The following is a 27,863-nucleotide window of genomic DNA, read 5'->3' as shown; positions in this document are numbered from 1 at the left end:
TGGTAGACTAAACAAGGAGCAAATTGTGACCCAGGAAAAGAAGGGGAAGTAGTTGGTAAACCCATTTCCTATGAGGAAAAAAAAATCTATGCCCAGTTATATTTCTTCAGAAGTACTATATATGCAATACAAAATTCAGCATATTCCAAGAATATATTATAACTAAAAGATGAGGAGGGAGAGAGTAGGATGAACAGAGAGGGAGGTGGGATTTGTTATTAATGTATTAACCATCTCCAGTGAGATGTTTCCCCATTGGCGCCCCAGGCTAACTGGCAGAGCCAGGTTTTCAAATCTTGCAGAAGAGGGTGGTTTGTCCCTAAAGAAGCCCCAGTTTATTCCAAAATGTGTTGAACTGTAGAAAAGATTGCTTTTAAACAATGTTAAATTATGTCTGATTCTCACCTAAAAAAGTCCCTGGAGGGGTTTTTTGGGGGGCACCGTGTCTCAGAAGTGGTATAGCGTTGCCTCCTCCCTAGCATTCCTTGTTCAGAAAACTGCTAAATAGATATAAAATAGATCAACCTGTCTAGATAATTGAACCCTATTTGAGCATTTTTTTCATGTAAATGTAATGTTGTTTGACAAGAACTTTGTGAGATTCACGTATGATACTAGTCCACAATTATGGCTCATTGAACAAACTGTAATTGGCTGGTTTCTCTCAAACATGCTATTTGTATAATGCAATTTGTCTGGCTTAAGCTTATACAGTTTATGATTTAGCATTTGGTGTGTTACCTAGACAATTATAAATTATTAAACAAGTCATAGGTAGGTCAATCAGTACGATGTACAGGATACACATTGTGTACAATGTATACACTGAACCACAACCAACCATACCGCTGTACAACTTGGGTGACCCCTAGTTGGAAGTCTCTTTAAGAATCTGAAAGAAATATTTTCATCAAGGTGGATTATTTTCCACTTTGCTTTTCTTTGCTTTTTGTTGCAACATCTTAGGATCCTGGTCAAGCTAGTCAAGGTTTCTTTGATTTTTGATTCTTCCTCCTATAGGTCTTCCTTGCTCTGGTTACTTTTTTGATGTTCTCATGAAATTCAATGGTGGAAAGAGTAAAGTTCTACATTTAGGCAAGAAAAAAACGAAATGCACAGGTACAGTATAGGTGGTACCTTGCTCAACAGTAGTAATTGTGAAAGGGATCTTGGAATCCTAGCGGACAACCATTCAAATATGAGCCAGCAGTGTGCAGCAGCTGCCAAAAAAGCCAACCCAGTTATAGCTGCATAAACAGAGAGATAGAATGAAGACCACTTTATAATGCCTTGGTAAGACCACACTTGGAATATTGCATTCAGTTTTGGTCGCCACGATGTAGAAAAGATGTGGATACTCTAAAAAGAGTGCAGAGAAGAGCAACAAAGATGATTAGGGCACTGGAGGCGAAAACATACTGTAATAATAATAATAATAATAATAATAATAATAATAATAATAATAATAATAATAATAATAATAATAATAATTTAATTTGTTAGCCGCTCCCTCTCCACAAGGGACTCGGGGCGGCGTACAATAAAAACATACATAATACCTATAAACATGTACAAGCACACATACACATACATATACATACACGGAGGAGGTAACAGTTAAATACATCATGATGATAATACTAAAATTAGCCATTTAAAATACCCCATAATAAGATTGCAATTTAAAAAGGACTGTATGAAGAACAGTTGCAGGAACTGGATATGTCTAGTTTAATGAAAGGAAGGACTAGGGGAGACATGATAGCAGTGTTCCAATATCGCAGGGGTTGCCACAAAGAAGAGGGAGTCAAGCTATTCTCCAAGGCACCTGAGGGTAGAACAAGAAGCAATGGGTGGAAACTAATCAAGGAGAGAAGCAATTTAGAACTAAGGAGAAGTTTCCTGACAGAACAATTAATCAATGGAACAGCTTGCCTCCAGAAGTTGTGAATGCCCCAACATTGGAAGTCTTTAAGAAGATGTTGGATAGCTATTTGTCTGAAACGGTATAGGATTTCCTGCCTAAGCAGGGGGTTAGACTAGAAGACCTTCAAGGTCCCTTCCAACTCTGTTATTCTGTTCTATTCATTGTCTGCATGTCCTCCCCACTGTTTTCTTTTCCCATCAGGGAACATGAACTGGATCATCTGCAGAGTGACTTCCACTGGCATAGAGAGCTTGACTGCTGATTTTGCCATGTGCCTTGCCCAGATCAACTGCCCAGAGCTGCATCTCCTGCAAGAGACTTTCCTGCTTCTGCATCCTCTTGTGGATAGCACACAGATCCATGGAGGTAGATAATCACTGTCAACCTTGCTATTGAGGAACAACTCCCAAGAACCTTGTCTAGTCAATTTCTAGTCTAGCAATAGCAATACCACTTAGGCTTACATTTTGCTCCATAGAGCAGTTTACAACGTCCACATATTGCCCCAAACAATCTGGATCCTCATTTTACCGGCCTCAGAAGGATGGAAAGCTGAGTTAACCTTGAGCCGGTCAGGATCGAACTCCTGGCTAAGGTCAGAGTTTGCTTGCAGTACTACATTCTAACCACTGCATCACCATGGCTCCCAGTCTAGTCAACAATGCTGCCAATGGCAGTGTGGGGAAAATCAGTTCTTCAATGAATAGAATCAATTAGATCAAGTTGATATTTAGAGATATAACGCCAACATTTGTTATCTTATTAGAATAATAAGATGCATTTGGAAGTGTTTTTCATTTTGGTGTCTGGTATTCCCAAGGTTGATTTAAGGAATATATTTTCCTCCCTGGTTTATTGCCTTATTTCTTCCTTTTGGTATGTAGAGATTCTCAGTCCTGCAGGTCATGGTTGTCCCAAAGGTGCTTTTTCAGGAGGCAACTGGACTTTCTTGGTTCCCCCCCCCCCCTTTTCCCCCTGATTAATTGTTCTCACTGTTATTTGTCTTTAGTTCTAGGTTGCTTCTCTGCTTGATTAGTTTCCATCCACTGCTTCTTGTCCTGCCTTCAGATTAACCCTCCTCCTATTTTTTATGGCAGCCTCTTAGATATTGGAAGTTTATTGGATATTGGACTTTGCATCTATTCATTTCAACACAAAGGCTAGCCACATCCGTTTAATTAAACCGATTGCTATGGAATCAAATAATCAAGAATTACTGCAATGCTCTATGTTAATATTCTGGGAGGAGACAAGAATTAGAATCAATACACCCATAGAGGCACAGGCCTTTATGGAAAAAAACAAAACACACCTAGAAAAAACAGAAGATCCTATAACAGACATGCAGGACACGGGAGGGGCCGGAGCTCTGTCGGCGGGGGGAGATGGGGCGATACCAAGAAAGCTCAGATCACAAAAATGAATAAGAAAATCTTTTTGACATAAACTGATCGAAAGTACCAATGGAATTAATAAGCTGACTATATACTACTATGTATTAATGATTTGTACTTAGATGTACACTATGAGTATGGAGGGAGGGGGCGCCTACCACACCTTGCAACTGCCAAAATTTGTATACCTTTTCCACTACCTTTTCCCTTGTAAATTTAAAAAAACAACCAATAAAACTTGTTTATATAAAAAAAAAAGAATTACTGCAATGCTCATGTAGCAGCAATATTGAGAAAGACCCCATATAACAAAGGGATGCATTCTTATTTATATATCTCAGAAGGTATGAGAGACTAATGCATTAGTCACAGATGCTGTAAATATACAGGTAAAGGATCTCAAGTTACTAGAGGTAATAGAGCTTAGGTTACTTCCTGTTTTCTGTTTGGAAACCAAAACACCTGTTTTCCTTTGGAAACCAAAAGGGAGGAAGGTGCTTTTTCAGGAGGCAACTGGACCTTCTTGTTTTTTCTTTTCTTTTGAAGACGTTTTGCTTCTCATTCAAGAAGCTTCTTGAGTTCTGACAGGATAGTGGGGAATGGAAGAATGTATATTCCTTGCAGGCAGCTAGTCATTTGCATCTTTTTAGAGGAAGTAATGGCCCAAATCCCTTCTAAAACAATGCAAATGACCAGCTGCCTGACTGGATGGTGGGGAATGGAAGGATTTATATATACATGGAACAATATAAATCCTTCCATTCCCCACCATCCAGTCAAAGCTGAAGAAGCTTCTTGGATGAGAAGCAAAATGTCTTCAAAGAAAAACAAGGCAGTTGCCTCTTGAAAAAAAAGCACCTTTGGGACCGCCACTGAGATGGGCTAGGGCTAGGCTTTCACTAAAATCCGAATCTCTTTCTCAGCTAACAGAACTCACACAGAACACGGTTCTGCATCTCCTATCTTTCTCCCTCTGCAGAAGTGAGCATGATCTACATGGAGATATTGGCACGGCTGTTTTCCCTCAGGCCATCCTACCCTAAGATCATTGGGAATGTGTGTGGGCAGTGTGAGAGCTGGTTTGGTGCATGGCCTCATCCTGTCCTCATCCCTCGCTCTGGATTTTTCCATCCGCCTGGAGGACCTCTGTGCCGAACGCTACCTGGATTCCCTAAAGGTAGAGTAGTCCGTTTGCCTAACAGATCATAATGATTATTCCTCTTTTCCCCCTTCATCTTAGAAAAAAAAAAAAGCATTGTACCGCAAACTCTTTGTATGGTGGCCATATCAGGGGTGAAATCCAGCAGGTTCTGACAGGTTCCCGAGAACTGGTAGCGGAAAGTTTGAGTAGTTTGGAGAACCGGCAAATACCAGCTCTGGCCCAGAGTGGGGAGGGAATGGATATTTTGCAGTATCCTTCCCCTGCCACGCCGACCAAGCCACACTCACAGAACCAGTAGTTTTAAAAAATGAATTTCACCACTGGGTCATATGGATGCCCAGATGCCTCGATTAGAGTGGAGAAACCTTTGAATATTAAAGTCCCATGAAACTCACTGGATGATCTTGGATCGTTCCACTTTTCATCTAATCCAAGAACTGTTCTGGGAACAACACATGGAAAAAGTTATAGGAGGGAGGATTTTATCACAGAGCCAGGAAACACGCAGGGTGCTAGATTAAATCCCAGGCAGATTGAATGTCTATGGAGATTCTCAACCATCCAGGCCATAGTTGTCCCAAATATCTTCAGTTCTGAAGAAACTTCTTGGATGAGAGACAAAATGTTTTCAAGGAAAAAAAAAACAAGGAAGTCCAATTGTCTTTTGGAAAAGTATCTTTAGGTCACTCAGAAAGGCAGTTCACTACCTGCAGGTCACAGAAGGGACCAGACATTCCCTTCCCTTCAATCAAGCCTTATCCTCCAAGTTAATTCCTCAAATTCACCCCTCTCCTTTTCTCTTTGCAGGCACTTCAGTGCTGGAATTCAACCTTGACCAAAAGTTGCTTCTGGCTGGTTCTGTGGATGGTTCTATGATCATATGGGACATGGAAGATTTTACTGTGCAACAGGTCCTAACAGGACACTCTGGTGAGGCTTCAAAAGGCCATTTTTACAGCCAACCTCCATCGTTAGTTGATCCCAGTTATGATGCTACAGAAAGCAGATCAGGGTTATTTATGTTAACTAGCAGTAAACCCTTTGGGGATAATCTCAGCGGCTGGATTCAGTTCACACATTAGGCTAGGCTGAGATATCTTTGTGATTCAGCATGTTGTGGGAATACAGCAACCCTTGCAGTCTTATTAGCACGTGGTGTGCACCAGGTCGCCAAAAGATTCATTTGTTTAGGCAGGGCACAGCATGTTCCTTGAATACAGGGATTTCTTTTAGAATTAAGCAAGTAGCATGAATTCGGTGGGTCTGTCCCTAGGTAGAAGGATGCCAAGAAAGGGATAAACCTCTCTTGGCTGATTCTGAATTGCCTGTATATATAGAGAGTTTTCTGAAACTGAGCTATAAGTTCCATTTCAAGCTACAAGGGACTGTAAGTACAAAGACCACAAGTTCTTCATCTTGATCTGTAGGTTGCGCTACCAGAACTGCAATCAGATTTGTGAGCATGCTGGGTGATCTTCTGAGGATCTTCCTTGCCCCATCTTTTCTGTCTTACAGCTGAAGTGAAATGTGTGAAATTATTTGGGAAAGGTTCCCGTGCTGCTTCGGTGGCCATGGATCGGACACTGCGCTTGTGGTGTCTGGATTCGGCCAGGGAGGACTTCTCTATCCACAATGTTCACCCTGGAGAGCTAAGGTGTTGCCAGCTGCATGTAGATGAAAAGAACCAGATCATATACTGGGCATCAGGTTTGGAGGTATGGAAACCCACCACACATGTGCAGGGGAGGGAACAGCTAAGCAATGAAGCAGGTCCAAAATGTGGGTAAGGGTCTTCAGAGCAGAGGGCATGGGAGCAATGAAATAAATATATTGAGAATTTTGAAAGGCTTCCTTTGATCTTGTTGGATACTCTGGATAATCTGGAAGACTCCGGAGAATCAGGATCACCAAGAGAAGCCAAATTCAGGAGCCAAATTCTGGTTGAGCTTCCAGACAGATACGGGAAGAAAAAAATAAAGAAAGAGTGGGGGGAGGGAGAGGGAGGAGAAGGGAGAGGAGGAGGAGTAGAAGAAGAAGAACGGAAGGAAGGAAGGAAATAAATAAATAAATAAACAAATGTGAGATTCTCAGGAACAAATCCACAATCTATGAATTGGCACCAACAAGGCTTCAAGAGTATTATTTGGGTAATAGAGGGAGTAAGGAAAGACTGACCCTTCAAATGGAAACAGACACACCACTCATCATTTTTAACCATGGATTATTATATCTGGGAATGATGGGAGTTGGAGTCTAAGACCCTCTGAAGAAGCATGAGTTCTTTAACTTTGCTGCGTGGACAATTTTGAATTTTGGAGTCAACAATGCCACCTTTGTAGTTAAAGACAGACATTAATCTTCTACCAGATTATTAGTTCAGTTAGAAGGTTTTCTGGGACTGCTGCTCAAACGTCTTGAGATCAATGTATCTCCTTAAGTTTAGCGACAATAAAGAAGAACAGTTTGCTCTTTATTCATATAAGAAGAAAATTGTGCTTTACAGAGAAGAGGGTAAAAAAGGAAGGAGAGCTTGAATGGGTTTTTCCTCTTGCTCCTAGGTCAGCGCTTGGCATCTGGAGACAGCTGTACCCATTTTCCACATCTCTGCTGAGCCTCCAGGCCAGTGGCTCTGTGGAACTGTGTTTGTACCAAGGCTGGTGATTGTGACTGTATCTGAAAGGGGTGTCTTCAGCCTGTGGGACAGCATCAGCGGACAGCTACACTCTGAGCACAAACTTATAGGGTTGGGAGAAGAGACCCCAACATGCAATGTATTGCTCCACACGCTGGGCAGGATGGTGGTCGGCTTCAGCAAGGGCTCCCTCTTGATGGTGCTTGTTCTTCTGCGGCATCCCTACTTGGGGAGACGGAACATGGGTCCCCCAAGAGATATCTTTGGATGTGGGAAGAGTGGGCTGCCACAGTGTTTTGGTTTTCTTGTAGAGGCCTTGGGGAAATCTTATTTCAGGCCTGAGCAGCCTTTTGGTGTTAGGGATCCTGCAGATCAGGGGTGGGTTCCTGTCAGTTCTAACCTCTTCTATAGAAGAGGTTCCACAAATCTACAGTGCCATTTAGAACCAGTTCCAGCCCCCTCCCCCTGTCCATCTGCACATCATCAAGATGAGAGCGAGAGGAGGAATTCTGGGAGTTGAAGTCCACAAGTCTTAAAGCTGCCAAGTTTGAACACCCTTGGGGTTTTTTTTTCTAAAGGGTTAGGGGGGCAAGGGTCTTGTAACTTGACAGCTTTAAGACTTGTGTGCTTCAAATGCCAGAGTTCCTGAGCCAACATTTTGGTTGCTAAGCAAGAGCGTTGTTAAGTGAGTTTCACCACATTTTACAAGTTGGCCACGGCCACCCAGTCACATGACTGCCAAGCCACTCCCACCCAGTCACATGGCCAGCAAGCCACTCCCACAAGGCAGGCCACACCTACAGAAGAAGTTCTAAAAATTTTGAAACCCACCACAGCTACAGATAATCCACAATTTACAACTATGTATTTAGTAACCATTTGAATTTACAATGGCACCCCCCCCCAAAAAAAAGACTTACAACAGGCTCTTGCACATACAACCACCTCAGAATCCCCATGATTACGTGGCCAAAATTCAGACTCTTTTGACAACTGACATGTATTTAGGATAGCTGCAGCATCCCAGGGTCATGCAATCGTCATTTGTAACCCCCTCAGCTAGCTTCCAACAAATAAAGTCAACTGGGGAACCAGATTCACGTCAAAGAACTCCGGGGGGAAAAAAGTCTATCTGTGTCCTCAACGTTTTAAGCAGCGTTATCCTAGCCCTCCTTGGAGATGGACCAGCGCTGTTGGCGGCAGAGGGGGCAGGAGAGAGAGGGGATGGTTCTGGGTGAGTGATGGGCAAGCATGCATGCAGCTCCATTTGCAGTGGGTATACACCAGTGGTGGGTTTCAAATTTTTTTAGAACCTCTTCTGTAGGTGTGGCCTGCTTTGTGGGAGTGGCTTGCCAGCCATGTGACTGGGTGGGAGTGGCTTGCTGCCCATGCGACTGGGTGGGAGTGGCTTGCCAGCCATGTGACTGGGTGGGAGTGACTTGCCAGCCATGTGACTGAATGGGAGTGGCTTGGCAGTCATGTGACTGGATGGGCGTGGCCAACGTAAAATTTGGTGAAACTCACTTAACAACGCTCTTGCTTAGCAACCAAAATGTTGGCTCAGAAACTCTGGCATTTGAAGCACGCAAGTCTTAAAGCTGTCAAGTTACCAGATCCTTGCACCCTTAACCCTTTAGAAAAAAACCCCTAGGGGTGTTCAAACTTGACAGTTTTAAGACTTGTGGACTTCATCTTCCAGAATTCCTCCTCTTGCTCTTCATCTTGATGACGTGCGGACAGGTGGGGGGAGGGAGCTGGAACCGGTTCTAAACAGCACTATAGATTTGTGGAACCTCTTGTATAGAAGAGGTTAGAACTGGCAGGAACCCACCCCTGGTGTACACACACTTGCACAATGGAGCTTTATGTGCTCATTCACTAGCCCACCATTCACGCAAGTAGAGCTGCATGTGTGTGTGCTTGCCTACCACTTGCACAGCCCCGTTCTGAATGGGCCACGACACCGTATCAGGCTGTAGCCCAGGGATTGGGGACCTTGATTTAGCAATAGCATTTAGACTTTTATACCGCTTCACAGTGCTTTCCAAGAGGTTTACAGAGTCAGCCTATTTCCCCCAACAATCTGGCTCCTCATTTACCCTCCTCGGAAGGATGGAAGGCTGAGTCAACCTTGAGCCTGGTGAGATGACTGCAGGCAGCCAGCAGCCAGCAGAAATAGCTTGCAGTACTGCATTTTAACCACTGAGCCACCACAGCTCTTGAGTATAGAACATCTTATTTCCATAATTATAACTCTTCCATGGGATCAGTAGGTACTTGGACTTTCTTACTTTATCCTTACATCTGAGAAAGCTAAAATGTCCAGATTGGGAATAGATTCAAACCCTTTCTTTTGTTTTCTTTCTTTCTTTCTTTCTTTTTTTCTTTCTTTCTTTCTTTCTTTCTTTCTTTCTTTCTTCCTTCCTTCCTTCCTTCCTTCCTTCCTCTCTCTCTCTTTCTCTGTCTCTCCCGCTCCCTCCCTCCCTCCCTCCTTCTCCTTCCTCCCCCTCCCCCCTCTCTTTCTTTCCCGCCCATCTTACCATGGGGTAAATCTGGGCAGCTTACAGTTGCACCTGACCTAAAACATAAAAAGTTAAAATCAAACACTAAAACCAAAGACACATGGCGAGGGTGGGGTCAGGGTGGAGTTGGGATCTCTTATTAGTCAAGCAACCACTTCCATCGCGCCTCTCTTGACAGATCTCGTCTGATGGGCACAGCTTGCTGGAAAAGCTCCCAGAAAGGATCAGCTTTGTGGTGCTTTCACAAGACGAATCTCTCCTGGCAACAGGTTTGTGTGAATTTCCTGCTCCCTTACCCTACATTGGTTAATAGTTTCATTCAATAGCTGTATCATATCAACAAAGTAGCTGGCGGAGGCTAATGCTGATCTTCTAATCTCTATAAGCCTAGAAGATTGGCTTTAATCACTTGACACTTGGCAAAAACTAGCAAAAATTTTTTGCCAGCAGGCACATTTGGAATTTTCAGCATATGTTGTCGGAGTTGTTGTTATTACTTAAATCTGTCTATTACTGAATCGTGTAGATTTCTTACAGTTTACAAAAGATAAAATGCGATGGGGGGGGGAGGGGACACGTTCTTACAAAATGATTTCTTTAATGGCTGGATATCATAAAATATCCATTCACCAGAGGGGGCCCTTCATGGTCTCTCACCATCCCAGGCCAAATGCCTTCTATATTCTAATTTGGTTAGCTTTGCCTTTGTCTTTTTTTTTTAAAGCAGGTTAGCACCTAAAATGTACGTCTCATATTGAGACCTGGAGGCATTCTGATAAATCAAGATGGTGCTAACTGCTGGTATTTTGCCTTACGCCAGCTTCTCATTCCATTTTGTAAATAATGAGGAGGGAGGGAGGGAGGGAGGGAGGGGCGAATGAAGGAGGGCATTGGGCATAACCCTGTCATAGGCCACTTCCAAGACGTAGCCTGTATGCGCGTAAAGCCCTCCCTTACATCCAAAAAATGAAAAACCACCACACTCCCCAAACAATGATTGCTGGCTATTGTCTTGGCACAGGGTTGGCAAATACAAGGCTGGCGGGCCAGATCGAACCCACGGGATGCTTAGATTTGGCCTGTGGGGCTGCCATTGGACCAGCCCGTGGTGCTTCTGCCAGTGAAAACGGAGCTTGTGAGGCCTATGCATGGCCCTCCTGCGCTCTGATTTTACTGGCAAAGAGTTGCAGGAGGCTGTGGCAGTCAAAAACGGAGCTCGGGAGCCCGTTTTTGCAGACAGAGCCCTCGGGCCACCACAGGTGCCCCAGACATAAATGACATTGAGGTGGCCACACCCACCCTGGCCACGCCTCCCAAGGTTAAATACAACCCTGATGCGGCCCTCAATGAAATTGAGTTTGACACCGGTCTCTTGGCAGGGGTGGCAGGTTATCTATTGTCTTGGCAGGAACGGGTGTCAATGTGAATGCATAATCCATGGTTCAGTTGGGTTATTTGCCAACGCAATGAGCTTTTTGCCCACCAGAGTGCCAGAGCACAACCTGACACCTGAATTCACCTTCCGTTCTTACGTGACCTGCATCCTTGTATGCTTTTCACGATGACACCACGATGGCCGCGTCGTCATTTTAACATCATTGCGTTTATTATGGATGCTACTATCTCATTTTGCACACTGCATCGTTCCAGGTTTTGGGCCCTGTGTAAGAGTTTTCCTGGCCCAGGTGACAGGATTCCGTCAACTCTTGGCCTCAGATTTGCTGCATCCTGCTAAGGTTTGTGCAGCTGCTATTTCGGCAGACAATACCACCATTGTCACAAGTTCCCAGGATGAATGCATTTGGGTAAGAGGCATACGGTAATGTTGCGAAACGGTAATGTGACGAAGGCAAGGGCATTCTATGATGGTGCAGGGGGAGGGAGAGGAAACAAGTCAAATAGGCCATGGTGTGGTTGAAGCTACAGGTGTCATGGACAGGACAGATGTAAAAAGAGCTGAAGTTTCAATCGTACAGTCGCAGCCGTGTATGGGGATTAGCTTAGTTGTAGCTAAGATTAATTCAGGACTTATTAGGACAGTTTTCACAGCTCAAAAGTTATGTTAGTATTTGTCAGCAGTTAGAGTTGTCCTGTTCTTCTTTTGCCCTCAATCGTTCCCAGCATTAGGCTCTTCTCCAGGGAGTCCTTCCTTCTCATTAGGGTGGCCAAAGTATTTGAGTTTCATCTTCAGGATCTGGCCTTCTAAGGAGCAGTCAGGGTTGATCTCCTCTAGGACTGACCGGTTTGATTGTCTTGCAGTCCAAGGGACTCACAGGAGTCTTCTCCAGCACCATATGTTATATAAATAAAAGAAATGGAGTGGAGTGGAGTGAAATTGAAATTGAAATAGAATAGAAGTGGAAGGGACCTTGGAGGTCTTCTAGTCCAGCCCCCTGTCCAAGCAGAAGAACCTATAGCATATACACATAGACTTCAACTCCTGCTTTGCCCAGCCAGTTGCTAAAGTCCATATATCTTAAAATCACCAAGTTTGGGAAACATTGCTCTAGAGCAGTGGTCGGCAAGCCGCGGCTTGCGAGCCACAAGCGTCTCTTTACACATTTTAATGCGGCTCTTCTGTGTGCCGGATTATTATCCTCCCTAATCATTGTGGATCGAAAAGAAAAAAGGGAAAGGGGCGCTTGTTTTGAAGCACCCGCTCCCCTCCCTCCTCTCGGGCACTTCAAAACAAGCGCCCCTTTCCCTTTTTTCTTTTCGACCCACAATGATTAGGGAGGATCCTGAAGTCAGGCGGGGACTCCGCCCGACTTCAGGATCCTCCCTAATCATTGTGGGTCGAAAAGAAAAAAGGGAAAGGGACGCTTAAAGGTTCAAACAGTAGAGCAAACGCTTCAGAGGCAACAGTTTTCACGGGGAATTAGAACAGAGAGCCCTGGAGTTTCGCTGCCCACCCGGTCAGACCTCGCTTTCCTCGCATGATTGGCTAATTTGCTACTGCCCGGCTCCCCGGTTAGATTTTTGCTGGGGGGGGGGAAGCTCCTTGGCCTCCGTCTCTTTTTCTCCCTCCTCGCTTCTTGGGGCTCCACCAATGGGGGAGCAAGGCCCAGCACCAGGCTTTGGGCTAACACAGGGGTCTGCAAAGTTGGCTGTTTTAAGACTGGTGGACTTCAATTCTCAGAATTCTGGGAATTGAAGTCCACCAGTCTTAAGAGCCAATTTTGCAGATCCCTGGGCTAATATGATTGATGCCCTTGGTGGACTTCAATTCTCAGAATTCTGGGAGTTGAAGTCCACAAGTCTTCAAGCTGTCAGGTTTGAAGACCCCTGGGTTTTTTTTTTCTAAAGGGTTAGGGGTGCAAGGGTCTTGTAACTTGACAGCTTTAAGACTTGCGTGCTTCAAATGCCAGAGTTTATTGAAACTAAAAACAGTGTACCATCCTATGTATTTTCGGTTTTCAAAATGTGGCTCTCAAAATAAATTTCAATCGTGGTTTTGGCGAGATTTGGCTCAGTTGAAAAAAAGGTTGCCCACCACTGCTCTAGAGGACAGGTTGTTTATCATCACTGTAGAAGTATTTTTCTTTTAACCAGGAAGAACTTTTAAATAAATCTATAGGATCATGTCAGTGGTGGGTTTCAATTTTTTTTATAACCTATTCTGTAGGTGTGGCCTGTTTGATGGGAGTGGCTTGGTGGTCATGTGACTGGTGGGCATGGCTTGGTGGTCATGTGACGGGTGAGTGTGGCCAACTTGTAAAATGTGGTGAAATTCACTTAACAATGCTCTTGCTTAGCAACCAAAATGTTGGCTCAGAAACTCTGGCATTTGAAGCATGCAAGTCTTAAAGCTGTCAAGTTACAAGACCCCTGCACCCCTAAACCTTTAGAAAAAAGAACCCCAGGGGTGTTCAAACTTGACAGCTTTAAGAATTGTGGACTTCAACTCCCAGAATTCCTCCTCCAGTCATATTGGCTCAGGAATTCTGGCACTGAAGTGTGCAAGTCTTAAAGCTGTCAAGTTACAAGACCCTTCCACCCCTAACCCTTTAGAAAAAAAAATCCCAGGGGTATTCAAACTTGACAGCTTTAAGACTTGTGGACTTCAACTTCCAGAATTTCTCCTTCCCTCGCTCAGCTGCTATTGCCAGGGTGCCACCAGAAAAAGCGAGGTTTTGGGAGGGACCTTCCCTCCCCCTTCAGAGAGCCCATTCTGGGAGAGAGGAAGTGGGATGGTTTGAATGATGGCCAACAGGCAGTTTAGTGGCCAGTGAGTGCCTCCATCACTCGTTCGGGCAGGCGGAGAATGAAAGGAGGTCGCGTAGCCGAGGCAAAGGAGCCTACCGCTTCCTTCCTTCACACTTTTGGGCAGTGGGGGGGGGGCTTTTTTGCATGCCTTTGGAGAAAGAAAGAAGGCGTGCGAGAAAGCCCCACCCCAACCCCCTCACTGCCCGAACATGTGAAGGAAGGAAGTGGCAGGCTCCTCTGCCCTCAGCTATGCAACCTCCTTTCGTTCTCCGCCTGTCCGAACGAGTGAAGGTGGCGGGCAGAGAACGAAAGGAGGTTGGATAGCCGAGGCAAAGGAGCCTGCTGCTTCCTTCCTTCACACATTCGGGCAGTGGCGGAGAGCTTTCTCGCATGCCCCCTTCACTGTCGCCCGCCCGTGTTCAAACCAGGCCGCCTCCTATCTCCCCACACGGGAGCTCTGAAGGGGAAGGGAAGGTCTCTCCCAAGACCTGCTTCCCTTACTTCGCAGTGCAGTTCTGGAACGGCGGGAATGGGATATTCTTTTTTTTGCTGGTACGGGGCATAGTCTTGACCCCTGGCTTCCTGCCGCCTCCAGTCCAGCCCCACGCAATCTCCCCGCCAACCCACTGACCTTGGAACACTGCTGGACGGCCTCTCCTTTGTGTCCTGTTGCCGGCTGCAGCTGCGTCAGGGCAGGTGCTGTGTCCCCAGAGTGGTCACATGGTAGTGGCACGTAGGCTGCTGACCGTCCCAGGGCCCACCTGTTTTTTTCTAGTGGGGCAGGCAGATGGGCAGCATTCCCCCCCTCCACCTCCCCGGCCACCTGCAGACTCAGAGCCTCGGCTGGGCGGGCAAAGGAAGTGGATGGGTGGGGCAAGCATGGTGTGGACAGGCGGGGAAAGCGAGTGAGCAGCGGGGGGTGGGTGGGGGGAATGAGCGGGGGGGGCAGAGTAGGGTAGGGAGCGTTCTGGTACTGAGCCTTTGGAAGAAGGGGTATGGGAAGGCACGCTAAATTTCACCAACCAGTACGCCCGTACCGGTGCGTACCGGCTGAAATCCACCCCTGGATCATGTTATCAAGTACAGTGATAAAGTTTCATTACTTTTGGGCTGAAAAATCAAGGCACTTTTCTAGTATCTGAGAGCCAAATCTTTATCTCTGGTTCTTAGCTCCTAAACCTGTTTTGCTCAATGAGCCCCACCATGAGATGAAATTGTCTCCTTCCTTAATATGCTACTTCTTCTTCTACCTAGGTCTGGTGTCTAGCCAAACAGGGTTTGCTGACTGATGTTTTGACCGATACAGGGATGCCTTCTACACACCTGGCTCTCTGGGATGTTACCCTGGTATCGGCCTCTTGCCATGCATCTCATCTCAGAGTCTGGGACCTCAGCTGTGATCGCAAGCACAAACTACTCCCACCTTGTATGGCAAGCAAGAACTGCATCAGGCTTTCCCACAATGCCAAATACATTTATTTTCCCCAAGCTTATTATAGCTCGAGTGTTGTCATTTGGGATACAGAGGCAGGTAAGTGATACCCCTGCCAAAAAGTTTAGCAGAGAAACGTTGGGTCAAATGCTCCGGAACAGAAGGAGGGAAACTTTGGGGATATTTGGAGTTTGGAGAGCATGTCAAGGACATTCTGGCAAAATAACTATAATAGAGAGTCTTGCCATTCACAAAGTGACTTAGCAGAAAGTAGATTGATTAGATTATATCTCTGAGGACTGTGGTTTTCCCCTTCCACTGTTGGCAATGTCATAGTTTAAACTGATGGGATATATGGAGCACACCCACCTACCAGACTGAGCTAGATGGGTAGAGACAACTGTAGATAGCCCTGTAACTAGTGGTGGGGTACAAACATTTTTACTACCGGTTCTGTGGGTGTGGCTTGGTGGGCATGGATTGGTCTCCATTCCCTCCCCACTCCAGGGGAAGGATAATGCAAAATCCCCATTCTCTCCCGATCAGCTGGGACTCGGGAGGCAGAGAATAGATGGGAGCAGGGCCAGTCAGAGGTGGTATTTACCAGTTTTCCGAACTACTCAAAATTTTCGCTACCGGTTCTCCAGAACTGGTCAGAACCTGCTGAATACCACCTCTGCCTGTAACAGTAGTTATGGCCCAGTGGTGGGTTCCTACCAGTTCGGATTGGTTCAGCCGAACTGGTAGTGGTTTGGCGGCCTGGGTCACTGGAACCAGCAGCAACCCAGACCTGCCACGCCCCCAAACCAGTTCTCCGGGCTGCGCCATAGATGCCACCATCTTGTTTTTTGCTTCTGAACATGCACAGAACAATTTTATTGCTATGCGCATGCGACGCATCCACAAGGAAACATGCAGTAGTGACTGCCGGAGCCCACCCCTGATATGGCCCCTCGGTTAGCAATAGCAATATGACCTATGTAATGCTTGATAGTGCTTCACAGCCCTCTCTAAGAGGTTAGCATATTGTCCCCAACAATCTGGGTCCTCATTTTATCAATCTTGGATGGATGGAAGAAGGCTGAGTCAACCTTGAGCTGGTCAGGATTGAACTCCTGGCAATGAGCAGAGTTAGCCTGCAATACTGCATTCTAAGCATTGCGCCACCACGGCTCTGAGAGCCATTCCTCCTATCTTCCATAGATAATAGTTCACCAGAGGGTTTTTGCTTTCTTTCTGAGAATGCTATGCTGCCTATACAAGGCTCCGAAACATTATTGGAGGTAAAACTGATGGGGAGACTGCAACTTTTCTCCCTATCCATCCATTTATTTAAAATTTAGGAACACTATAGGACTTGGGAGGGTGGAGTACAGCCTGGCAGTCAGAAAAGGAGAGTGGAAACTAAGAAAAGGAGGAAGTGGCCATAACTGTTCCTACTCTGCCACTCATGTGGCTTAATTTTATTTATTCATTATACTATTTATTCATTTGTACAGTTTATCCACTCCTTCATTGCTCATGAACTTTCTGGAGTTTATGGATTTTAAAATATCCCTAAGAAAATAAAAGTATATTTGAAAACATCAGTAATTAAAAACAATAACAATATCCCAATATTGAACAATGAGAAAAGTATGCACATCTATCTACGCATATATGCACACACATGCATGCTTTTCTCTCCCGTCCTCCATATTCCTGTGGAATAGATTTGAAGCATGAGGTTTTTCCCCTCTATTTGTGATTTGTTCCACGAGGACCTAAAAACTTTGCTTAGGGCAATCTAATCACCCCTTTTGCCCTGAGACTAACTCCCTGTCAGAAAACTGTTCATTCGGGCAACATAGTTGTACTGCCTGCTTTGTGTGTCCCAGAAAATGGTATTGAGATAGTGTCTGGTCTCCAATTTAGAGATAGAAATGGTTAGCAGAATTATACTCAGCTATGAGAGTCTTCTTCAGAGACTTTTAAAGTCCCTTTTAAAGTCACCCAAGCTGGCAGCCATTCTAAAATTGAATGTTGTACGGGTGAAGAGATATTTTTTTGCCACCATTCCTGTTCCATCCTGAATGCCAGCTCATCTGGCTTGCTTTATATCTAGGAGATAATGGAATATACTCGTATTTTTTGGAGTGTAAGACACACCAGAGTACAAGAAGCACCAAGATTTTGAAGAGGCAAATTTTTTTAAAAAGTTAGTGCACTCTGCAGACCTCCCAAAAATGGGCCTGAATAGCCTTTAGGAGGCTTATAGAGTACTCCTGGGGGCTGGGAGTCCGTTTTTGGCTCATTTTTGCCCTTCCCAGCCCCCAGCAGCACTCTGGAAGTCTCCTAAAGGCTATGCACGGCCACTTTTGCAAAGGGGGTGAGGTTTTGGGAGGCCAAAACGCTGTATTCAGTGTATAAGACGTACCTGGATTTTCTCACCCTTTTGGGGGGGGGGGGGAAAGGTGCATCTTATACTCCGAAAAATACGGTACTTGATTGTTGGAGGATGCAGCAGTTGGGCATCAATTCCAGTAGCCCAGTATAGCTGGTCCTCTATTTCTTTAGGGACCATTCAAAGTTAGAACAGCAATGGGGGGGGAAATGACTTACAACAGGTCCTCATACTTATGCAGAGTAGTCCTCAACTTGCAACCATTTGTTTAGTGACTATTTGAAGTTACAATGGCACTGAAAAAAAGTGACTTACGACTGGCTATCACACTTACGACCATTGCAGCATTCCTCATGGTCAAGAGATCAAAATCTGGGTGTTTGGCAACTGGCCTACATATTTACAAGAGTTGCAGAGTCATGGAGTCATATGATCGCCATTTGGCACCTTTCCAATTGGCTTCTGACAAGCAAAGTCAACGGGGGAAGCTGGATTCTCCTAATGACGGCATGATTCACTTAACAACTGCAGTGATTTTCTTAACAACCATGGCAAAAATAGGTTGTAACATTGGGCACAGCTCACTTAAACAACCACCTTGCTTAGCAATAGAAATTCCAGTTCCAACTGTGGTCGTAAGTCGAGAAGTACCCTCAACGGGAGGAATCGGCAGTGTTTATTGATATTTGTCTCCCACCAGGAAAGGAGCATGATAATTTGGATGTATCGGCTCCAGTCCAGTGTCTGGAAGTGGCTGAGCAGAAGAATCTTCTCTTTGTGGGGCTGGTTTCTGGAACAGTGCTGGTGTTTCCCTTGGATTCCAGGCAAGATGTTGGTTGCATCCCTCCAGCAGAGAACCAAAAACCTATTTGCAGCTTGGCACTAACTCAGAATGAAAATCAGCTGGCAGTTGCTTGTGATGACCTTGTGCAGATTCTAGATTTGCATCAGGAAGAAATGGGTCTCTTGATTGACCGGCCAGATTACACCTTTTATACACAAATCCCTAATGCAACCATTTCTAACATGGCTCTTCTATCTGGATACCGGGTGCTCTATGGAATGACTAATGGGCAGCTCTTCATGTACTACTGCTTGGAGGCCCATGTGTTCCCACTAGAAGCTCATGGGAACTCCATCACCTGCCTGACGACCAGCCATAGAGAGAAATGGCTGCTGAGTGGCTCAGAAGATTCACGGCTGTGTCTTTGGGATGTTCAGCTCCGCTCCTGGGAGCACCAGATGTTTTTCCAGAAGGTAGGATTTCTGCTCTTGCACTGCTGGAAGAAATGTCCTTCTGGGTTCAGTTCCAAGTGGGGAGAAAGACACTGGAAACATGGAGGCTGCTTGGAAAGATGGTTTAGTGGTGGACAGGATCACATGGCTTGAGGTCCTAGGGGAAAAGGTGATCACATGCTTCCAGATGTTGGGTGAAGAAGAAAAGAGAGCGAGATTCTGAAAGTTCCTGGCTTTATACTCTCTGTTTGGCCCCACCTCCCTGTTTCCTGTTCCTGTATAAGAAATATATTCTGATTGGTTGTCAGACTCCCATGGGGCCATGCAGTGGCAACTCTTTAGGTTGTGCTTTGAGTCCAAGTTTGGTTGAGCATTGCTTCTTCCCAGGTACCCTGTGGTGAGAGGGATAAAGGGCTAATACTATCATGCCTTAATCCCATCACCCTAGAGCTGAAGGGGAGGGATCTTTGTTATGTAGAATAGGCTGGCCCAGGCTTTTTAAATGGCCCATTAACAAAGGTGGAGGCTCTTAAGAGTCAGTCTGTTTCCTGCCTAAAAACATGCTTCCCCATTTCTTATCCAGGGAAATATAATATTCTGTCTTTTCAATATTTCCCAGGATATTTCAATTTTCTAGGAAAGGGGTGAGTGCTTACTTCCTACAGCACAAAGTTGATATGTCCAGTTAGAATGTAGAACTGGCATTAGAGTAGAGATGGAAGGTGTTCCTGAGGGAACAGAGGAGCATTAACATCAGAAGACTTCAGAACAACTGCCATGATGGGGAATTAAAACATTAACATTTCCTCAAATATCAATCTCAGTACATGAAGCTTTTCGCAGTAATTGGCAGCCCTTAGAGGATCTTGAAAAAGCTAAACAGACTCAGATCTAGTTAATACTTGCATGGGAGAGTGCCAGGAAATGCCTGAGATAGGAATATTTAAAAAATATAACCTCTAGAACAGGGGTGCCAAACTCGATTTCATTGAGGGCTGCATCAGGTTGTGTTTGACCTTGGGAGGGAGAGGTGGCTGGGGTGGCATGGCCAGGGAGCTCAATGTCACTCATGTTGGGTGTGTGTGTGTGTGGGGGGGAACCTGTGGTGGCCCGAGTGCTCTGCCAGAGAAAATGGGCTCCCGAGCTCCGTTTTCGGCTGTAACAGCCTCAGGCAACCCTCTGCCTGCGAAAATGGAGCTCACGAGGGCCACCCACTGCCCTCACAAGCTCCGTTTTCGCTGGCAGAGGCACCTTGGGCCAGTCCGCTGTTTCTAGGGCAGCCCCACAGGCCAGATCTAAGCACTCCCACGGGCTAAATTCGGGCCCGGGCCTTGAGTTTGACACCTCTGCTCTAGAAGAAGGAAAGTACAACTCTTATCTGTACTATGCCAAGAAAGCAATTTTGTATCTGTTTTGTTACAAGAAATTAAATGTGATTGTGGGAGAGTTTATTATTACATTGATGGGTGCCCTCTTTATTTAGATATATTCTCCTGTCTGTTATTCATAATTTTCATTCTAGAGATATTAGCTTCCAGAAAAGAGGCAGGTTAGCTATGGCTATAGTTTGTTTGTGTGGTCCATGGAGATGGCATTCCTTGAGTGGAAGGACTTGGACAGAATCCACTTTAAAGGCAGAGACTACTGGGGATAAGTGGATAAACAGATACCCAGCAATAGATAATCGCTCAAATCTGACTGCATTGAAGAGAAATTCTAGAAAAATACAATTTCCTTCTGTACGCCATTGCTCCAACAGTATCTTTTATGTTTATCTTCAGAGACTCACCCCAGCAAGAGTATTTCTCTACTGTTTGACCTTCTACTGATCTGTGTCTTGCATGTCGTTTTCCAGTTGAATTGAACTACTTTTCCAAAACATTGTTTATTTGTTTGTTTGTTCCTTCCCTCCTTCCCAGGAAGATTCCTTTTCCCGTGGCATTTTCTGTGCATGTTTTTCAAAAGATGACCAGTACCTGTTCGTCAGCAATTTGGATCAGTGTGTTACAGTGTGGGATGTCTCACAAGGTGAGCAATTTGATATTTTTAGGAATCTGCATTTTTGGATACTGTTACCTTATGAGGTAGCGATCTCAAAGCAAAGCTTGTGATCAAGTTGGAGGAATAAACAAAGGTGCTTTCCCTTCTTTCAGATGTGTGGTAGGATCAGTGGTGGGTTGCTCCAGATTTGGCTTGGTTCAGCCAAATTGGCGGGAGGTCCCGCCCACCCGCCCAGACACTTCTGTGCAAAAGTGTTGCGCGCACGCCCAAACCAGTAGTAAAAATATTTGCAACCCACCACTGGGTAGGATGTTGAAGCAGGTGTGGGGTGGGGAGGGGGTAAAGAATTCAAGATAGGAGCTCCAACTGTGTAGTTGAAGCTGCCTTGTCAATCCCTCCTGTTGACACCCTGTGGGGTGGAAAACATGTCTGAATGTAATTTGAGTTCCTTGTTGTGACATTGGCGTGTTCCCATTTTCCACAGGGGTCCTCTTAGCAGTTCAGTTTGTGCATGCAAAAATTACCAGGATGGTGTCAACAGCTGAAGGCTTTGTTGCAACAACACAACTTGGCTACCTCATGCGGGAGAGATTCTGCTGCCCGCAGGCCATCAACTTTTGCCATGATATGCTCAGCAGTGTTAAAGCAACGTACACAGTGAGATCTCGGCTAAAAGAGAGCCAGGATCCAGGAGAGATTCGGGCCAATCTAAGGAACGCTCAGAGGTGTACCAACAAGTTATCACAAATTTGTAGGATTGTGTGAAGTATCTACAAAGAGTGACAAAGAGTGACTCAAATATCTACCTTGTCATCCACAAGTGAACTTCACTTGGCTGTTTCCTCACTTCCTTAGAATATTTGTTTATTATTCTGCCTTTACAATTGTTTATAAGTAACTCAAGGCAGCAAACACACTTTATACTCCTCTCTCCTCCTATTTCCCCCCACAACAACCCTGTGAGGTGGATTGAGCTGAGAGAGAGTGACTGGCTCAAAGTCACCCAGCCCATTCTCATGCCTAAGGTAGGTAGAACTCATGGTCTGGTTCCTAGGTCAGCCCCTTAACCACTAGAAGAAATTGCCTCTTCTTCTTCTTTTTTTTAAACAAAATTTTATTGGTTTTTAAAAAAATAAAGAAGGAAAGGGGTAGTGGAATAAGTTACAAATTTTGGCAGTTACAATATGCAGGAGGTGGTCCCTCCCCCCGTACTCATACATTTCATTTATTAATACATTAGATTATTACAAATTGATGGTATTTTGTCAGCCTCTTCTTATTTCCTTATTATCACTGAATCTTGAGTTCTGGAAAAGAATGATTACCTAAGGTAGGAGACAGCAATCTTTTAGCGGTGGAAGGCTGCACTTAAAATTTGGGGGAGCTTACATAATGCAAAGTGATAGGCTATTTCTTCTTATTTTTCCTACTGGGATGTGAAAGTATCGTATGAGTTTAATAGAAGAATAAGGACATCCCCCCTCGGGGGGGGGGGTCTGGATTATGAAAATGTCAGAATTCTCAGAAATGCCAAAACTGATTTCTTTGGTGTAAGAGAAAAACAACAACAAAAACTTTTTTGAAAGACCGGAAACCTTATATGCGCTTTTTGCTGAAAGAATAAATAAATGACATAATGATTTATGGATTTCAAGATTAAAAAAGATTTGAATTAAAAGGAGGACTTATATAATATCTAAAATTGAGGAGGGCAATAAGACTGTAATTATCTATTGAAGGTTAGAAGTCATTTATATATCTTTTGAGAGGGTTTTTTTGTACTTTTTTGTTTGTTTCTTTTTATTCTATGGGGAAAATTCACAATGTAAGTAAGTATGAGTGTATAGGATTTGTTTTTTCTTAGCAAGCCTATGTTAAGTTTTCATTACAAATATTTTGGGCTCCTTACTTCAAAACAGCAGGAAACAGGTCTACTAGTTTTCAGGCAATGGTAGGAGGACATCCCAGGTGCTGCAGGAAAGTTGAGGGCTTGCTGGTTCTCTCTATTCCAGACTACCTAACTCCATCCATGTTGGATATTCATGATCAGCTCTGACCATTCTTTTCTTAAGGCAGGTAGCTGAATGTTTGAAGACTCATTGTCAGGATGATATGTGTGCAAAATTATTTCATAATCACTGGATTTTTTTTAAATGAATGACATCTTCTAATTAAGGGAAATGATGCCGTTCAAGAACAATCTACAAAGGGAAATGCTGCAGAATTCAAAATGGGTTTAAAACGCATATGTGTTTGTAAATAAATCAAATATTACAAAACAACTGTGTATTCCCTATTCTGTTGGTTTTTGTTTTTTTTTACAAAGGAACATAAACCTCTAAAAATCCTATCTCAGATATTTGCTAAATTGTAAAACTGTATTAGTCCTAGACCAGGGGTCAGCAACCTGTGGTTCTGGAGCCGCATGTGGCTCTTTCATCCCTCTACTGCGGCTCCCTGTCGCCGGTTGGCATCCGTTTTGAGAGGAACTTCCGGGGGGGAGGAGAGAAGCATAGCGCGCCAGGAGAAGACTCTATGGCAAGGGGTGGGTTTTCCAGCCAGCTCCACAATTGATAGGGCTTTCAAGTTATGACAGGTAGAGGAAAAAGGATGCCACACTAGGAAAATTCTCTATGGTGGAGGAACCGAACTTCTGGTCAGTTCCAGAATTGAATGGGAGGCTTCCACTTAGGACCTTTGTGGCTCCCGGTGTTTTCTTTTCTGTGGGAAATGGGTCCAAATTGAGTGTTTAAGGTTGCTGACCCCTGTCCTAGGCTTACAATCACAATTGTCACCAGAGTTTCCATTGCTAAACAAGACAACTGCTAAGTGAATTGTGCCTGATTTTCCAATCTTTTTTGCTCTGGCATTTAAGCAACTTACTTCATTTGTTAAGTGATTCCTGCAGTTATCAAGTAAGTCCATCTTCCCCTACTGACTTTGCTTGTTGGAGGTCAAACGGAAAGGGGGAATCACATGATCCAAGGACACTGCAACCATCATACATACATGCTGGTAGCCAAGCACCCGACTGCAAGTCAAGGACTACATATGTATTATGTAGAGTTGCTCACATTACACAAGCACTTATCACTGTACAAAAAATGTTTCTTCATAAATCAATTCCCAATTTCAGGATGGAAATACTGGTGCCATCAAATTTGGGGTGTATGATAGGAGATATAAAACTGGCTTACTCAGTACAGGCAATCCTCAATTGACAATCATTCATTTAGTGACCAAAGTTTTATTGGCACAGAAAAAAGTGACTTACAATTGGTCCTTACACTTACTACTGCTTTTGGAACACAACTGCAATCATCTTCTAACTAATATAATGTTGCTTAATCCCAGCAACTTCAAGATGTGTGGACTTTAATTCCCAGAATTCCCCAGTCTGCCATTCTGGGAGTTGAAGTCCACACATCTTAAATCTGTCAAGGATGAGAAATGATGATATGGAAGCAGCATCAAGCCATGATAAAAACAACTCCCATCCCTTTTGTATGTGAGTGCAAGGTCACAATATATTTACAAAGGGGCAAAACTTGAGGTGCAAAGCCATGAAACCTCCATCCCCTTCCCTTGAACCATTCCCACCCACCTTAGGATGCTTTCGATCCACTCATGCAAAACAGTCAAAGCCTGGGTCAAGTTTCGTCGCCCCTAACCTTGCTTTGCCTCTCCCACAATTAGACCCACCAGCTGATTTTGACAAGCAACGGCGGCGGGAAACCATGATGGGAGAATCCCCCATTCCCTTGTTTTTCTTGCACACGATCAACAGGGCCACCGCCATTGGACGGCATCGAGCAAACCAGGCAATTGCAGGCAGTGCCCATTTTCTGCGGTTTAAGAATTGGCGGATAGGACTTTAAGTGACCCTGGGCGACTATAATGCCAATTCTGCAATGTTAACTCTTTGCGCGCTGAAATGAAGCTGGGGCTTTACGTCTCAATCCCTGCATCTAATACAGCGAGCAATTGGTATTCATTGTTCAGGAGGTTCACCGTCCACGCCCCCTCTCCTTTGGGTGTGTCGCTGTAGCCTTTCTTCCATTTCTCCTCCTTGATCTTAACTACTTCCCCCTATTTGTTTCCCTTTCTCCATTTCCCAGGATCCAATTCTCTGCATGTAGCAGTATCTATCTTTGCCTGGCTGTTGGCTGTGATAATTGTTACTTTGACGACTCATTTAAGGCTACATTTAATGCTGTGCTAAGAAACGTTGCCCGCTTGAGAAAAAGAGAGAAAAACCAATAACTGTCAATGATCACTATCGATAATTCTCTGTTTCCGACTTATTATCACCTTTCTATAAAATAAACCCTATGAACCATTGAGAGCCTATGGGAAACCACCAGCATTTATTCTTATCAGACACCCCTCTCTCCTTCCATTCTCTATGGTTTCCCTCTTATTCTGGAGACACTTTTCCCGCTGAGATCGCTCCCTTTCCTTTCCGGCGCCTCCCTCGACCCCCGTCCCGAAGGTTCCGGCCGCTTCCTCCTAGAGTCCGGGGGAACGTGCGCACTGACGCAAGGCGCAGGCTGCTTCGGGCGCGCCGCTGCGGCTGACGGAAGGGGGCGGAAGAGTCGCCGCCGCCGCCGCCGCTGCTGCCGCCGCCGCCGCCGCCGCGGGAGCCCCAACATGGCGGCGGGGGGAGGGGGAGGAGGAGGCGGCCGGGGAAGCAGCAGCGGAGCGAAGATGGGGGGCAGGACTGGGGGGACCGGAGGAGGAGGAGGGGGCGCGGTGACGGCGCCTGCTCCCGAAAAGCTTCCAGTCCACGTAAGTCTGAAGGGGGCGGGGGAGAGAAAGGGGGAGCCTCCCCACGGATTGACCTTTTATCTCTGCCCCCCCCTGCCCAGGACGTGGGGGTTCCCCTCCCTCTGCTCTCCACCCCCCCCGTGGGTGCTGGTGGGGATGGGCTGCTCGCAGAGCTGGAGCCCCCTTTGCATAAGGTTAGAGGACCCTTTGCATTGTCAAATGTTAAAGGCAGGATGCGTGGGAGCCCCTCTTGCCTCCGTCCATCTCCTTCCTTTTCCCTTTCATTCTTTCTTTCGAGGAGTATTTTCCTTACTTTGTGAGCTGTCAAGTTAAAAACAAAAAGTTTTGGGTTTTTTTTTTAAAGTGGGCTGGCACCTTTAATTTAAAATGGCTAAGTGCCACGTGTTTTGATGGTTTTCATTTTTATTTCTTTGTAAATCGGTTACTGTACTTGAAGGGGCAGTTCAAATACATTTTGCATCCTTCTCCCCCCCCACCCCCAATTTTATTTTAACAGGGTTGGGGCACTGTTTCATACTGATGTGAACAATGTGCCCTTTTGTCACTGGAAAGCCCATACTGGAGGCTCCTTGGTGTGTGTGTGTGTGTGGGGGGGAGAGCTGGTTTTGCACAGAATCCAAACCAAACATTTAAGAAAGCATCAGGACAGCAATTGGATGTTCTTGTAAAAAAATGCAGATTGCAAAATTGCAGCTGCAGAAGCAAAAAGGAATGACTACATAATGGAAATTGTCAAATAATCTTTTTTTCCTTAGAAACCTCCTTTGGGCAGTAAATCGCATGGGTGGATGCTGATTAATTTCTAGGAAGTATAGTTTATTATGACAATCTGGTTCTGAATGTGTGGCACCCAAAAAATAACAATAGCCAATTTCACATTCTGCTCTAGTGCCTTTGTGGTAAGTGAAAAACAGTCTTGAATTGGGAGGTGGTGTGGAGGTTGTGTTCTTCCCTCCATCTTATTACCTAAACCCAGGCTGGTTTGTGAGATATGGCGCATCCATTCGCCTTTTCAAAACACAGATTGCTCCATCCATTCTGTTGCGGCTAATGCTGTATCTGAGCATCTCATAGAATGGGGGTACAAGAGACGAGCTCTGCACACCTTTCCTGTTTTTTCACACCGGGCACATAGAACCACACCAGCATCCACTTTCCTTGAAAATACTCTCCTGGCTTTTTCTGGCTTTTAAAATTCCCCTCTTCACAGTTCTGTTGAGGAAAAATGGCTGAGATTCCCCTCCCATTTCCTTAGCAGTGCTAGACAGCTCAGTGCTGTTCAGCTATTTGGTACTTCTGCTGCTGTCAGCCGCACTCAGTTTTTCTTATCATTCTAACATTGGCTATAACACTGGCATAATTCATAAAGGATAATTCATACAGTGAAAAGATCCTAATTGATTAAATGTAAAGACATTTATAACTCTCCTCGGCATCCCTCTAAAGTTACAACACTAATATGGTTAAAAACTGTAAGTTTACCTTAAACTTACAACCTAGCCCAAAATCCAGAAGATTAAATAGATATTTCTTTTTTAACTGTAAAGGGAAGCAGGTTAAATATAACAATGTGAGTGTTAACATGATGGAATACTTCCAGTAGGCGAAAAAAAGTGCATATTCCTCTTCAGGGCCTAGTGCAATTATCCATAATCTGGTGCAGTATTTTTCTCCTTATCGCAATATAAAAGGGGCAAGGGAGGACTCATCATATTTGATGTACTCCACCTATTCCCGGCCACAATAGCAAAATGCTGCACTGCAATGATTGCAGAATCTGTCCTTCAGATTAGGAAGATAATGGGTACTCCGAGGTACTGTTTAAACTAGTTGAATCCCTTTCTTGATGTATCCTGGAATACCAATCACTTGTATGAAAAGAATCAGCTAAAGTGAGCGTCAAAGGATTAGAATAGTTGCCACCTCATGCATGTCCATTATACAGATAGTCTTTGAAGTACAACAATTCATTTAGTGACTGTTCGAAGTTACCACAGCACTGAAAAAAGTGACTTATGACCGTTTTTCACACTTACGACCGTTGCATCATCCCCATGGTCACACAATCAAAATTCAGACGCTTGGCAACTGACTGCTATGTATGACATGTTGCAGTGTCCCGGGGTCAGGTGATCTCCTTTTGCTGCCTTCCAGTAGTGCGTTCCGGATCCCGGTGTAAC

The 27,863-nt window shown here is 44.8% G+C and overlaps 2 protein-coding genes across 2 annotated transcripts in view; both read left to right on the top strand.

Annotated features, from left to right (window-relative positions):
- Positions 1–21,660, top strand: part of NWD1 (NACHT and WD repeat domain containing 1) — a gene marked incomplete at both ends in the record, with an annotated part of 38,953 nt that extends 17,293 nt beyond the window's left edge. The window contains 9 exons of the mRNA XM_081939928.1: positions 2,129–2,293; positions 5,291–5,413; positions 5,999–6,198; positions 7,042–7,384; positions 11,288–11,442; positions 15,098–15,374; positions 18,359–18,915; positions 20,814–20,922; positions 21,380–21,660. Coding sequence (XP_081796054.1) covers positions 2,129–2,293; positions 5,291–5,413; positions 5,999–6,198; positions 7,042–7,384; positions 11,288–11,442; positions 15,098–15,374; positions 18,359–18,915; positions 20,814–20,922; positions 21,380–21,660 — 2,210 coding nt within the window. The remainder of the gene's footprint in view (positions 1–2,128; positions 2,294–5,290; positions 5,414–5,998; positions 6,199–7,041; positions 7,385–11,287; positions 11,443–15,097; positions 15,375–18,358; positions 18,916–20,813; positions 20,923–21,379) is intronic.
- A 3,870-nt stretch (positions 21,661–25,530) lies between these two features.
- The window catches only part of SIN3B (SIN3 transcription regulator family member B), a 36,423-nt gene continuing 34,090 nt past the window's right edge, over positions 25,531–27,863 (top strand). The window contains exon 1 of the mRNA XM_081935692.1: positions 25,531–25,683. Within this exon, the coding sequence (XP_081791818.1) occupies positions 25,546–25,683 (138 nt within the window). The 5' untranslated portion in view covers positions 25,531–25,545. The remainder of the gene's footprint in view (positions 25,684–27,863) is intronic.

The sequence above is a fragment of the Natrix helvetica genome, assembly GCF_964273705.1.
Source record: "Natrix helvetica genome assembly, chromosome: 1".
Lineage (NCBI taxonomy): Eukaryota > Metazoa > Chordata > Lepidosauria > Squamata > Natricidae > Natrix > Natrix helvetica.
Note: the sequence above shows the minus strand (reverse complement) of the source record. Positions and strands in the feature narration are given on the sequence as shown.